This window comes from Poecilia latipinna, unplaced genomic scaffold (genome assembly GCF_001443285.1).
Source record: "Poecilia latipinna isolate Pla-1442-1.1 unplaced genomic scaffold, P_latipinna-1.0 Scaffold1111, whole genome shotgun sequence".
In the NCBI taxonomy this organism is placed as follows: Eukaryota; Metazoa; Chordata; class Actinopteri; order Cyprinodontiformes; family Poeciliidae; genus Poecilia; species Poecilia latipinna.
Genome location: NW_015113727.1, coordinates 122544 through 136528, shown reverse-complemented (window position 1 = coordinate 136528; position 13985 = coordinate 122544). Strand labels below are relative to the sequence as shown.

Below are 13985 nucleotides of genomic sequence, written 5' to 3'. Positions count from 1 at the left end.
TACTAAAAATAAATATATGAACCATTTCCTTCAGCCCCAGTAAAGCATCAACTGTGTTATGGTTTTTACTTCTTAAAATCTGGGAATTCATCCAGGAACTCAGATTAAGACACACTTTTTAGTGGATGCTAAAAAGTGTTTTGTTTTTTCTCCCTATGTTTTATTTGAATAAGACAAACTAAGAGAAACTCTCAACTATTGATTGCAATTCTCCTGAGATAGTGGTTCAAGATAACTCAAAACCAGGTTGACACGACCAGGTTTGTGTAAGGAAGAGCATCAGAAATATAATGACGAATTTCTAGTGATTAGTAAATTACATTAAAGATTCTTTTTCTCTTCAAGTAGAAGAAAAACAATTTAATAATATCATAATTTTCTCCCGTTGTGCTGATTTTGGATTCATTTATCCTAAGCGGTGGGGAATCAGATTTGGTTTCAGTTTTTTTTTTTTTTTTTTGTGGATGGCAGGAATGAAGAAACAGCAGAGATGTGTGTGAGATTAAGACTCTTTCTCAGTTTTAACGCTTGGTTGAGATCCTTCAGAGAACTACTAGGATATAGTGGGAAGATCACAAACGTGGAACTCGCATCACAGTCACATGTGGTTTATTAAAAACAGTGATTTATTGCAGTAGCTTGGTTCAGCAATTCAACCATGATATGGATTAATTACACAGAGACAAATGTTTTCAAGCAGTTCTTTCTGCTAAAGATGCAGAAGTCCTGCTTTTGGGGTGATGAAGCCAAGACAGGTTTATTTGTGCAGCACGTTTCCTCGACAGGGTACTTCAAAATACTTTACATGATGAAAACAAAGGAGGTCAGACAAACATTACTTCGGAGAGACATAATAGAGAAAAGCAGTAGAAAATTGGAATACAGAAAAAAAAAACAACATAGTGAAGAATATCAAGCTCAAGGCAAAACCCCAAGTTTAAATCTAAAGTAATCTAAAGTATAATATTACTAAAATAAAAAAAAGTGTGCTCTTTGAAATAAGGAATATGGTGGCACACCAATTTGTGGTTAGGCTGCTGCTGTTCCAAATCCCTTCCCCTTCGTCGTAATATCACTAAAACTAACACACAGTTAGTTGTGAGAAGATTGAACAACCGGATTTGTTGCACAGGAGGAAACTCACCGCAGCACCATTCACTGAGCTCCGGAGAGTGATCCATTCTTTCACAAATATTTGCATAAGCAGCGTGTCAAGGTGCTGGATTTCATACCCCTGTAGACATGGAGGTGGTGTGTAAACCTGATTTCCATTTAGATGTTCAACTGTGAATATTAACGAACTGATTCTGGCCTGGGTGAATTAAATTTAGAGCTTGAACAATACTGATTATAGCAGTTCTTAAAGTACATTTTCTACCTTGGGTAACGGTGACACTGTACTTTAAGTCCTAACCTTGTCAATACAAGTGAAAAGAAAAGCAAGATCCTGTACCTCAGAGCTCATGAGCTCTTCTGAGATTTTGGACTACAGATCTTGGTCTCAGTTTAGATTTTTTGTGCTGTTGCCACTTACCAAATTTCATACTGCGATGTAAGATATTTATATCTAAACCAGAAGTGTCTGAGGACATAACCCAAACACATCGTAACATAAGTGGGAAGATTATTTTGTCCTTTTTTGATTGTCTATGCTGAAACAGGGAAATATTGCTCCACGTACCAACATGTCCATTTCATTTTCTGAACTGGATTCACACTGATTGGTAAAGGCTCGTCCGGCTGCCGAGGGAGTAGCGATAGTTGCCATGGCTTTGTCTCGACGTGCAGACTTATTGTCTCTGAAAAATTAGCAGTTGCAGTTGTTAAACATCTCTGGCTGGATGTGTTTTAATATAACGGTCGTCTGAAACAACAGCCTCGAAGCCATTAAAAAAACGGTGTGTGTGTGCGGTCCTTGAATTCTGCTCGGCAAAGATACCCGATGTGTTGTTGCAAATTATCCAATTTAATTAAGTAGTGCCAGTAAATTAAAGCAGATCACGAGCAGCCTGCTCGTTTCAAGTTGGACTTTTTGGGAATAAATTTGCGTTGTCCTTTTTGCTAAGTTAACTTCCAGAATATGTATTACAATTCCAAGTGCAAGACATCCCCCATATTTTCTTTTTATAAATTTCCACCCTGCTTAATTTTGCATTATTTTCTACTTGGCTGCATGTTTGGAGTCCACATGGCAAATAAAAAGTCTAGCACGGTCACACATGGAGACGATTCCGGCTCTTATTGAAAGCAGTGAATAAGAATGAAGGATGACTCCCGCATTTGGAGGAAGATCTGGTTGATCTGAATAATATCATGGTTGATTCCTGTTTGTGCATATTGCAAGCTAACATGTAGGAGGACAATGGCTTCAGCATTTACATGTTGGCCGTTTTCCACTGAACTGCGTAAGCTTGCTGCATATTTATGAATATACACAGAAGAAGAGGGTTGAGTGTGAGTTGATCTAAAGTCTCCTCTCCTTGCTTCCGTGTATTTCTGTTTCCACCCAGAGGAGACTGATTTGTGAAAGCCCAGATAATAGCTCGGGATAAATAGGTGTGCTTTTATCAGTTTAGCAGCTCTGGGAAGCAATGAAACTTGTTCGCCGAAACATTGTTTGCTGCTAAATCTTCTGTGAATGCAATCATAAAAAGGATGAGGACATTAGTGGGGAATTGAGTCTTTGCTCTCTCTAACAATGACCGGTCACTTATTTAGAAACAGAAGATGAAACTGTCTTAATTTAGGAGGTGATAAGAGGACACACACACACACACACACACACACACACACACACACACACACACACACACACACACACACACAGAAAGTATGATTCATGATAAGACTAATTAATTTCTTAGTGGTGTTTTTATCCTTTTTTCTGTTGCTACTATATAAATAGAACAAATTTATGACTTAATACTGAATGAAAGTTCAGTACAAGTTCATTTATAATTTTTTTTTTCTTTTTAAATTGTATACACACTAAAAAAATATTTTAAGAGGCATTCAGCCTTTTCTCCTTTGCAATACCGGGACATATTTCTAATCTTGTTTGCTTTTAAAAACCTTGTACATATATTATATTAATATAAATGTACAAAAAGTCCCTTACTGTAGATGAAATGCTCTTTTTTCTTATCAGTCATAAATTTTATTTAAAAAAACAACCAGAAATTCCCAAATAGCGTATGATCTTTAATTAAAGAATGTTATCTTATAAATGTATTTAAAAGACCTAAAAATATCTAAATTGGTGTGCAGTAATCAGTGGAGACAAGTATTTAATGGTCACTTATATCAAAATGCTACCAGGTAGCTGTGGCTACAGTGTAGTAGCGTGTGAATGTGTGCGTAAATGGTTGAACGACTGAATGTTGCGTAACAAGCTTTGGAGTCCTCTGGGCTAGATAAAGCGCTGTACAAGTAGAGGACATGTGCCATTTTAACATTTAAGGGGAAGAGTGGGGAACGGGAATGTGTGCCAAAAGTATATAAGTTGATACAATGAAAGGCAATTACCAACAACAAAAAAGTACTTTAAAAACCTTATCATGAAGCTTTCCTTCTCATGTCACCTTATATATGTTCAAAATAAACCTAATGTAGTTTTGATGTTGCACATAAGCATTTAATAACATTTTAGTCTTACTACAGGGGTCGGTAGCTTTTAAAAACCAAACAGAATTACCAAAAACCAGAGATTAAGGAACTATAATACATTTGTTAGCAATAACAACCCAACTTTATTGAGCCTAAATGTTTTTTTTTTGTTTTTTACTTTAGATTTAATTCATTGCTATTCTAAGAGTGTATTCTTGTCAGTCTCGTGTTGTTTAATTATTTTTTGCTAAATTGGATAAAATCTGTTCTTGCAAGTTCCATCCTTTACACCTCTAAATTTGGGAAGTGAATCAGATTTTTTCGAGGTGTCAGGGTTCCAGATGGGTGTGTCTGCATGGGATTAGCGAAGACCCTGTCGTTTTTAGGAACTCCCACATGCTGTCAGGAAGGAGACGATATTGATGCTCTTAAGCGTTCATATTCTTTAATATTTGAGTTAATAAATGATGGGTCTGAATCCGTTGGATAAATGAATTTACTGGACTTTTTTCTTTAACCGTCTTTAAATGGATTGTAGCTGAGAAGTAATATTGAAGCTATATTTCTCCTTTCATTTTATTAAGTGTGCATAATCTTAAAATGTGTATTAATACCTTACTATATCATTTAGGGTAAGCAATTAATCAACTTTTTTTTAAAGAAAAAAGGTTTTATTTTGTTTTATTCAATTTCTAATGGTATTACCTATGAAACATTGTTATATTGTTCCATTTTTATTTAATTATGTAACTATGAAAGCAGGAAACATTTATTTATTTTATGCATCACATCAATAATATTTAGTCTCCAAAAAAGCCCAAACTACTTGACTTTAAGCATGAAGACTCTTTATCTGGTCAACAAATCAGTGAATAACACACAGTAAAATGCTATTCATTTCCTGGTATTTACAACAAGTGCACTAATAAGGTCAAATAACGGGGCAAGGTTAAATGATAAGGTCGTTCTTCTGACATGAAAAAAACAAATTTGTGCTTTACAGTTTCTCATTCTGATGTGAGCTGAAGCCTGCAGCACCAGACTGTTTCCAAAGGGCCAGTCCGACATCCAAAAGGATCTGATCACAAATGACAGGCAACATTTCAAGTTTAACCCACTTGCAGTCTTCATGTTCTCTACTGCGCTTCGGGCAAAAAAAAAAAAAAAAAATCCCATCAAGTGAAAAAAAAAAGCAAAAAACAAGCAGGTAGCAGAAGGATGAACATATTAAAATAATGAAGAATTTCAGATTACGTGCACAAACAAGAAATTTAAATTTAGTTTCAGTTTTACCTTGGAGGACTTACAATAAAGGATAAGAGGAAGATTAAGGTGATGTTTGTGTGTGTACAAGCATTTTATTTTTCTGTAAAGAAAATAAAAAAAGGGGGGTTGTTGTGGTAGTGCATATGCATATGCTGACTAACTTTCCCCACAGGCTGTTAATGTTGTACTGTAAAAAGGTGTCTGGCTACATGATAATATGGTGTTTTTTTTTTTTTTTTCCTTTGCTTTCATCTTAGATACACAGCGGTGGCAATGCCGATGCTGTACAACACGCGCTACAGCTCCAGGAGACGAGTCACCGTAATGATCTCTGTTGTCTGGGTTCTCTCCTTTGCTATATCATGTCCCCTGCTGTTCGGCCTCAATAACACAGGTAAGAGGGAGTTGAATACAAATCTTCTCTACGGTCACTGTCGTGTATTCTGTGTATTTGTCTGACTTTTACGCAGGCAGCAATAGTTCCACGTGGCTTCAGGTGCCATTTATAGAAACACTAATGTCATTTTTTAATAAGCTTTTACTTGAAAGATTCACCTTATGTCGTCTGAGCCTCGGTCCTTCAGGTTGGTTAATATTTAGTTGCAGTCAGTCAAACCTTTGTTTCACCAGGCTAAACGTTAAGTTATTTACAATAAGTCTGAAAATGCCGAATATTTAGCACTTTTAGGCTCGCATGCATTAACTAACTATAGATACTTCTGTAACTCCCATCTCCCAAGAAAAGAACAGAGAAAAGCCAATATAGGGCTCGTGTGTGTGTGTGTGTATGCTACTGTATTCAGTCAATAGAAACAATCAGGTCTAAGTCGTGGGTTCAATTGTATAACATATGGATTGGATTTTTTTTTTTAACAGAATCTGATTCATTTGAAGCATATTTAGAACTCATGACCTTTACGGACATATTTGAAGATTCCAGGATCAAATTTAAACAAAAGATTAGATTATTTCCTGGTTTTCATAATTTTTTTGGCCTTTTAACACCACCAGTTGGTCCAGCATGTTTAATTCTGTTCACGCATGCTGGACTCTTGGAACCTCTTTGCTGGCAAAACCCCGGACGACAGTGAAATTGGCAATTCAGCAGTGGCAGCAAGCTCGACGCAATACAAACCTAAAACCTACGTCCAGTTTTATGAGGAAAAAATTAGGGGAACAACCTGTCTATGTGCTTGGTCTGTCCATTGCTTTGAGCAAGCTGCAACAATTATAAGCTGCAGCATCTTTGCAGCGAGTGAGACAAGTGTTTAAAAAGTAATTTGATTTTCAAAACCAAAACACAACCCCCAGTTTAAGCAAATATGTCTTCCTCTCTTCAGGACATGCAGCCTGAAGTTTGTCATTCACCTTGAGCTTGTCTCCACAGCAACCCGCGACGCATCTCTCTGTGTCATTGCCAACCCTGCCTTCGTGGTGTACTCCTCCATCGTGTCCTTCTACGTACCCTTCATCATTACTCTGCTGGTTTATGTGCAAATTTACGTGGTCCTGAGGAAGCGCAGGAAACGTGTGAACACAAAGCCAAAGCGGCGTGTGTGTCAGCCTGCTGACACCGATGTAGCAACTTCACTGAGGGTGAGCGGCTTCAAAATTATGGCTCCTGTTTGCAGCTCGGCAGCTTTATTGATTCAATATGAATGAGTTACGCCTTTGTTACGCGAGAGATCTTTATTTTTATGTGATATTTTACCGCTTTGAAACAACAGTTTCTCCACACATTATTTAATGTAAACATGCGGGTACAGACAATATCCTGTACTTGAAGTTTACATGCCTCTGCAAATCAATAATCTTTTCAGCTCAATTACATCTGACAGTTTTAAAACAGGCTGTGTCTGCAATTGGCATTTAGCTAAATTGCAACAATTCACAAAAATAAAAACATGACGTGGGACCAGATTATTATTATTATTATTATTTACATCAAACTTAAATTTTCAGCAAAAGTTGTGGTATATGTTATGCATATGAGGATGCAATGTTAAATGTGCTTTAGCATGGTTAGTTATTAAAATGGATTAAATGTAATGTACCTTGTCATTTAGTGGCTATTGATTTTCTCAACATAAAGAAACTTGCAGAAACTCTTGTTTCGAAACAAACCTTTAGTCTGATTCTCATTATGCGCTGCCAATCAAATATAGATAATATATATGAATATAAGATGTAATAAAATAAATGTATTACTTTTCTGTGAAGTTACATTTTTTCAAATCTATTGAAAGATCCTATTGTTGCGAAACAACACCCTCTCTTTCCCACTCACCCCACAAAAAAAACTAAAAAACTGTCATCATATCTGACCTCACATCCACTATTATTTGCCTGTCTGTTCTTAGACAGCCCTTTAGTCGGGGTTTTGACATCGTACCCTCTCCTGGCCTCACACAGCTGTTTCTGTTGCAGGATAAGTGCACTCATCCAGAAGATGTAAGGTTGTGCACCATGATTGTGAAGTCCAATGGAAGCCTACCTGCCAACAAGAAAAAAGTGGTATCTTCTCTTTTTCTGTCACTTTTCTTTAAAATTGCTTGAGTCTCATTTCTGTTCAAGATTCTTCTTTTTGAAAAATCTCTAGACTTGCAACTAATGCTGTTGTGAGAGTCAATATGTTTCTAATTAGTCAGCATTTTTTTTTTTAATCCAACTCTTCTTTCTAAAGGCCTTCCTGTTGTATGAAACATGTTTACATTTTTAATTTGCGTACCTGAAGACAACATTGTGCTAACAGCTTCCAGTGCATTGCAAACATCACCCATCATTATCTGTGGTCAAAATTGTTATTTATATGACACTTGTAGACCCAGTAGATACTGATAAAGTATATTGACTATTATACAACACTTTTTAAAATAACCTAAAAACCCAATTCTTTAGAGCTGCCTTTGATTCATAACATTATTTGTCTAAATTTAATGCTTGTTGCTTTTTTGCTGTTGTCAACATATTTAATTATTATATTTTGCTTTTATTGTGTGAAGCACTTTAAGTACCTCTCTCTGCTAAAACGTGATATGCATGTAAACTTGACTTGACTTGATATTTAAATCATCTCAAGCAGCATATTTTTCTTAACAAGATATGAAGAAATAAATCCCAGAAATCCAAACTTTTCCCTTAGTTATTCCTTTTGACTAGCTATCTACTGTGGCCCCGGGCCAAGCACCTCAAGAAGCTCCATGAAATATTGCTCAAGGCTAATTTAATAATGTGACAAAGAAGGCTGGATTCTTGGACCTGAAATATGAAAAAAAATGACACCACACCTTTGCACAAAGCAGTAGATATTTTTTATATCTTATTTTTAATGTTACCCTTTTTTCTAATGATAAATGACATCCTGCTTTGTCTTGTCTTGAACTTCAGATTTTCATCAAAGAAGCTGCCACCGACGGGGATGACTTGGAGCTGGATGAGCTGAACAACAGCGGCAGCAGCCAGAGGCAAAGACATCAGACACACAGTGCCCTTGGAGACACTCCGGCCACTAGCCACCAGCAGCTAATGCCCAACAAGGCCAACACTAGCCCCACCTCCACGCCACCCACACCCCCCGAGGACGGCCACAAAGCAGAAAAGAACGGCGAGCCCAAGGAGGCCCTGGCTGACCCGGCACCAGTTGTAGCCAAAGCCTTCCAGACACAGGCGCTACCTAATGGCAAGACTCAATCCTCTGTCAAAAACATGAGCAAGAGGAAGATCTCCCAACAGAAAGAGAAGAAAGCCACTCAGATGTTAGCCATTGTCCTCGGTACGCTTCATCGACTTCATGTTTTTTGGGTCTTTTTTTTTGTTTGTTTGTTTTGGGCTAACATTCTCAGTTTTTGTGTAGGGCTGTCAGAGTTTTTAAAGTTACTGAATCTAATGTTAAGCAGCCTTGCTGTCATGATCAGATGTTAATTAGATTAGATCCAACAAGCGTGTCATACTGTATATGTGAGAAATCAGTTTGTACAGCCCTGCAGTTACGTAGATATTTCAAAACAAATCACTCTTCACCATTTTCTACTGGTGTTAATTAAGCGTAATTAGCATGGTTGAGCTTACCAACAATCGCCTCTGTGTACGGAGAGACTATTTAACTTTAACTGAGATTTCTGAAACACTGCCAGCATTTCTCACCACCAGAGAGTTTGGCTCAAAGGGATCAAACACATCTTGCAGTCTTGCATGCAGCTCCACAGGTGCCTTTACCACCCAACTGTGTCAGTCTGAATGACAAGTCTTGTCAGAAATTCCCCATCCTATTTCATTTTTAATACCTCATGATACTAAATATAGCTTATTTTTATTCTTCCCATAATAATCTCTTCCACACTAAAGAGTGGTGGATTATTTGATTGGAAGACATTACGTTTTTATGTTGCTAATCAACTTCTTGCTGCTCAAGTTCTTTCAGGCATAAAACTGTGAAGTTACAGAAATATATCTGTGTCTGTTGCCTGTGCAGTAGCTGAAGTGACCCAATTCTGATTTTTTTTTTTTTTTTTTGTCAAATCAGATTTTTTTTTTTTTTTTGTCGTGACCGTTCACACTGCCAAACATATGCGACCTGTATTGTATGTGTTCTCGAGCAAACGACCTGAAAGTGACCGGCCTGCGCACTAGAGGGCGCAATAGCGTCAGCGTTCTCAGTGTTCTGCCAACCGTCATAAAAAGAAGAAGTGCTCAGTGTTTGCTGAAGTAAACATGGAGGAGGCTAACGGTGGAGCTTAGTTTACACATCTGAAGTTGTTGTCCGACCGGAGCAGCATATTAACAACTTAATCCTCATTATAGTTGAAAAAAAAAAAACGTAGTTGTTTTTCTCCCGCTTGCCCATATTATGACGCAGAATAGTGACATTTGTCGAGTATCAGTGACGTTCAGGTCGGATGAATGCGACCTGGACGTTAGGTCGCATTTGAATTGGATATGTATTGGATATGGGTCGCACTCGAAAATAGTCCAACCTGTGCTGTTCGGACTGTCATGAAAAGATCAGATACAGGTCGCATTACGTCAAAAAGAAAAATTGGAATTGGGTCACTTTAGGCTGCAGTGTGAACGCATGAGCAGAAGTACAAACTTTCAGTAGCCAATATCTACAGACCTTGAAAACTCAGGTGTCCTTCAGGCTGGAGAGAAATTGGACAAATCATAGCTGTTTGTCTGGCAATCCACTGGTCAGGTTTATTAGCTTTGGTAGATGCGCTGCCTCTTGTCTGAAAATTGGTGCAGGACGGGTTATATTGTGGAGCATATCTTGACATTCCTGTAACATGTTTGCAAACAATGTACATAAAGACATGGATGTCCCAGTTTGGATTGCACTTAACTGGCCTTCACAGAGTCCTGACCACAACCTGATTGACCAACTTTGGTATGAAGTAGAGCAAAGATCTTGGCTAAAAGTTTTAAAATGTCTTTAAACATCCTTTAAACTTTCTGGAAAGACTTCCTAGAAGAAATGTATTAATTAAACTAGATTTAGTACAAATTTGTTTGTTTAATTGAAATATTATATTTACTTGAATAAAAAAAAGCTTTATCAGTTATCTTAATGTATATATTCAATATGACTTCGACTAGGAGGTATCTTGTTAAACTTCATATTAAAGGTTGTGTAGTGATCTCTAAGCATAACATTGTTTTAATGAGTCGTTGTGATTTCAGTATTAACCAAAAATAATGGTGACTAAATGTTTTTTTTAGACTCAAGCAGTTCTAATCAAACCTCTTAGGGAACACAGCTTGAAACTGATAGCTAAATTGTTATTTAGGTTCTAATTAGCAACAGGACATTCTGTCACTGAGCTGTTCTACATTTTTGTCTAAGTCTCCAACATGTAGTTGGCTGCCTGTGTGCGCATGTTGTAGAATAATACAAAAAGAAAGAAAAAAAAAATCAAACTGATGCAAGAAACGGTAATGATTTCTGTGCTCTGAGAGCAACTTTTGTTTGCAAACCTATATTCAGGTCTAATATACAGCAAGGCCTTGACTTTGTTTTCTCTCTCTCACATACATTGTTTCTCTCTTATTATCTCCTCAGGTGTATTCATCATATGTTGGCTGCCGTTTTTCATCACCCATATCTTGAACACCCACTGCACCAAATGCAAAGTTCCCGCTGAGATGTACAACGCTTTCACTTGGCTGGGCTACGTGAACAGTGCTGTAAATCCCATCATATACACCACCTTTAATATCGAGTTCAGGAAGGCGTTCATTAAAATCCTGCACTGCTAAGCTGCCGCATCCCTTACAGATCAGACTGAGGGAAAGGGCACAAAATAAAGGGTCTGGCAAATACCTCATCCTGTGAAAGGAAAATGCACCACATGGGGGGGGGAACTGAAAAGTTACTAAAAAACTGGCAGTGTCTTTTTGGAAGGCGCGTTGATTATGTGTGTGTGAGTTGTTTGTGGAGTCCTGTTCTCCAGATAACTGAATGTAAAACAAGAAAAGTCTGTAACAATGATCTGTTTATGGAGAAAAAAAAAAAAAACTAACACTATTCTCTAAAATCATTGTGTGTGTTATGTAAGGAGCCATCTGTGTATACCACACACATGCAAGTAGCATACTGCTATTTATTGTGTGCGTACTCCATGTTTCCACGACGGAAAAGCTACGACGTCAGTGTTCATCGCAGTGTTGATATCGATGCATCTGGTCTTACTCTTGGAATCTCTTACGGGTTGGGAATGTGTCGGGAAAAGGGAGGATTTACTTACTGTACAATGTGACGATGCCAATATTTGCAATTTTGCATTTTATAAATAACCTGATATTGTATCTTAATGAATCAGAATATCATTGAGAAATTAATTTCTTTCATTAATTCAGTTCTAAAAGTGAAACTTATAAATTCATTACATGCAGAGTGATATGTTGTTTGTATTTATTTCTGATCATTTTAATTATTATGGTTTGCAACTGATAAAAACCTGAAATTCACTTTCTAAGAATTGTGGTTTACTAAAAAAGTAACGTCCACAATACTTTGTCTGAGCTACTACGCGGTTACTCTGTCAGGTTAAACTCAATAACATAGAGGGATGCCATATTCATTTTTAGTAAAACACCAAGTGCTACACACTTTCTCCTTCTACACAACTTTCCCTCCGTTTGCTAGGATAGAATACTACATGGTCAATCTTAAATATTTTGTCGAACAAAATGTTAGGTTTTCATTAGCTGTAAGCCATAATCATCTTAATTAGCAGAAATAAATGTTGGGGTTGTATTACTCTTTTCTGTAATGACTATAATTGAGTCTCACTTTTTGAATTTATATTTTGACAGAATTAATCTTTTGATAATATTTTATTTATTGAGATGCATGTATTATTATTATTATTGTTATTACCATAAATATTATTTTCATTTTCTGTATTGTACATAGTTTTCATAACACATTACCTGTGAATATATGCCTGCAATGGAAAAGTGATGCATGCTACACTGCTCCTCTACTTGACTTTTCATGAGATGTATGTTACAAGACATAGCAAAAGATCTCCAATAAATGAAAATAAAATGCATAGTTAAGTGCCACGCAAATGTCGCTGTTTGCTGTATGTGTCAATACAAGCTAAATTATAACTTAAAACTGTCAATGTTTGGTAGACTTTGTTTGATTAATGTAGCTGGCTTTGCATTGCTGCAGCTGAGTTATTTTATGGCAAACTAATGACCTGTATGTGGAGTTTGCAGCTCCCAGGTTTAATTATTTGGATGTGTGTTGATAGGTACTTTTTCTCGAACCTATATAAAAAGGCCACAGACAACATATATGAATTTCATAGACAAAGCTTTTGCAAAAGGAGAACTCTCCATCAACAACCTCATCAGCCGTTCACAGAGAATTCTGATCTGCTTCCGCGTGAGCCCCTGTTTTATTGTCAAGCAGAACAGCCAGAAAAAAAACAACAGAGGTCGTAAAACATTTAACCTAAACAAACCAGCAACTCAGTTCCAGGTGTGATATCTGATCTACGGTCTGAGCCCAGTTCAGCTCTAGGTCAAACTAACACAAGAAGAATTTAAGGTCTGGGAAACACAGAGTTAACTGTCTCACATGAAGATAAACAGACAGTTGTAACCTCCAGGTCAGTTTATACACACATAAGGAAGAGAACACTTTAAACTAAAAATCACAATAATACTGATTAACATTAGACTGAATATGAACTAAAGTAATAACAAAATGATAATACCAAAAAATATCTAACATGTGTAAACTCCAAAGTGGCCCCCCAGGGGCTCTGCAAGTGCGAAGAATGAGGTTAGGTCGATGCAACAGAAACAAAAGCTGCTGTAATAAATCACTGAATACTGTTTGGAGTGACACATTTTCAATATATTCAGTACAGCCTTAAAGACACTATCAGTAAGAGCCAATGTGTATTTAAGCATCTCTGTGCTAAGAGAGGTGGCAGCATTTAAGATGATGTGATTTTACAATATTTTGCACAGTATGAAAATGAGTTTTCCATTAAAAATTGTAAATGCCAATTTAATTTTCCTTTCTGATCAAGACCCAACTTCAAGAATTGATATAGAAACTATAGCTTCTCATAAAAATCCCGGAATACTTTCCCAAATATTATCTAGAATAACAAACGTATCAATGATCCTAGGTTAAATTATATTTTTAAGGAAAAACGGTATCTGCAATTTGAAACAATAATAGGAGTACATACTAGAAAACTTCTGAAGAAATTTAAACAGGGCCTGCCAAAGTTGGAACCCAACGTTCTTATGCTAAAAATTAGCAATATAAAAATGCATATAAATATTCTATTAAAAATGCTAAAAATATTTCAGTCTTTATGTTATAGAACATATAAAGCTTAGTGCAGTGGTTTTAGTCTGTCATGCAGGGCCTGGTGCAAGGTGGTATGCTTTGACTCAGAAGCAGAAAATGACAGCCGTGAAAAATTAACAAATGTAAAGACACTATGTGGATTTAATGTGTTTCATTTAGTGAACTGAGATAATGAAACAATAAAATTTTTCAATAATATTCTAGTGTGTTGAATATAAATCTGTAGTATTAGTTAGGTTAAGCGATTACTCTTTAAATCTTATTGAAGGTGTAATAG

The 13985-nt window shown here is 36.6% G+C and overlaps 1 protein-coding gene across 2 annotated transcripts in view; it reads left to right on the top strand.

The window, feature by feature from the left end:
• The window catches only part of drd2a (dopamine receptor D2a), a 50613-nt gene extending 38231 nt beyond the window's left edge, over nt 1-12382 (top strand). For both annotated transcript variants that reach the window (XM_015052463.1, XM_015052464.1), the window contains exons 4-8: nt 5130-5266; nt 6260-6468; nt 7300-7386; nt 8260-8644; nt 10928-12382. In XM_015052463.1, the coding sequence (XP_014907949.1) occupies nt 5130-5266; nt 6260-6468; nt 7300-7386; nt 8260-8644; nt 10928-11124 (1015 nt within the window). In that variant the 3' untranslated portion in view covers nt 11125-12382. The remainder of the gene's footprint in view (nt 1-5129; nt 5267-6259; nt 6469-7299; nt 7387-8259; nt 8645-10927) is intronic.
• The last annotated feature ends 1603 nt before the right edge of the window (nt 12383-13985 follow it).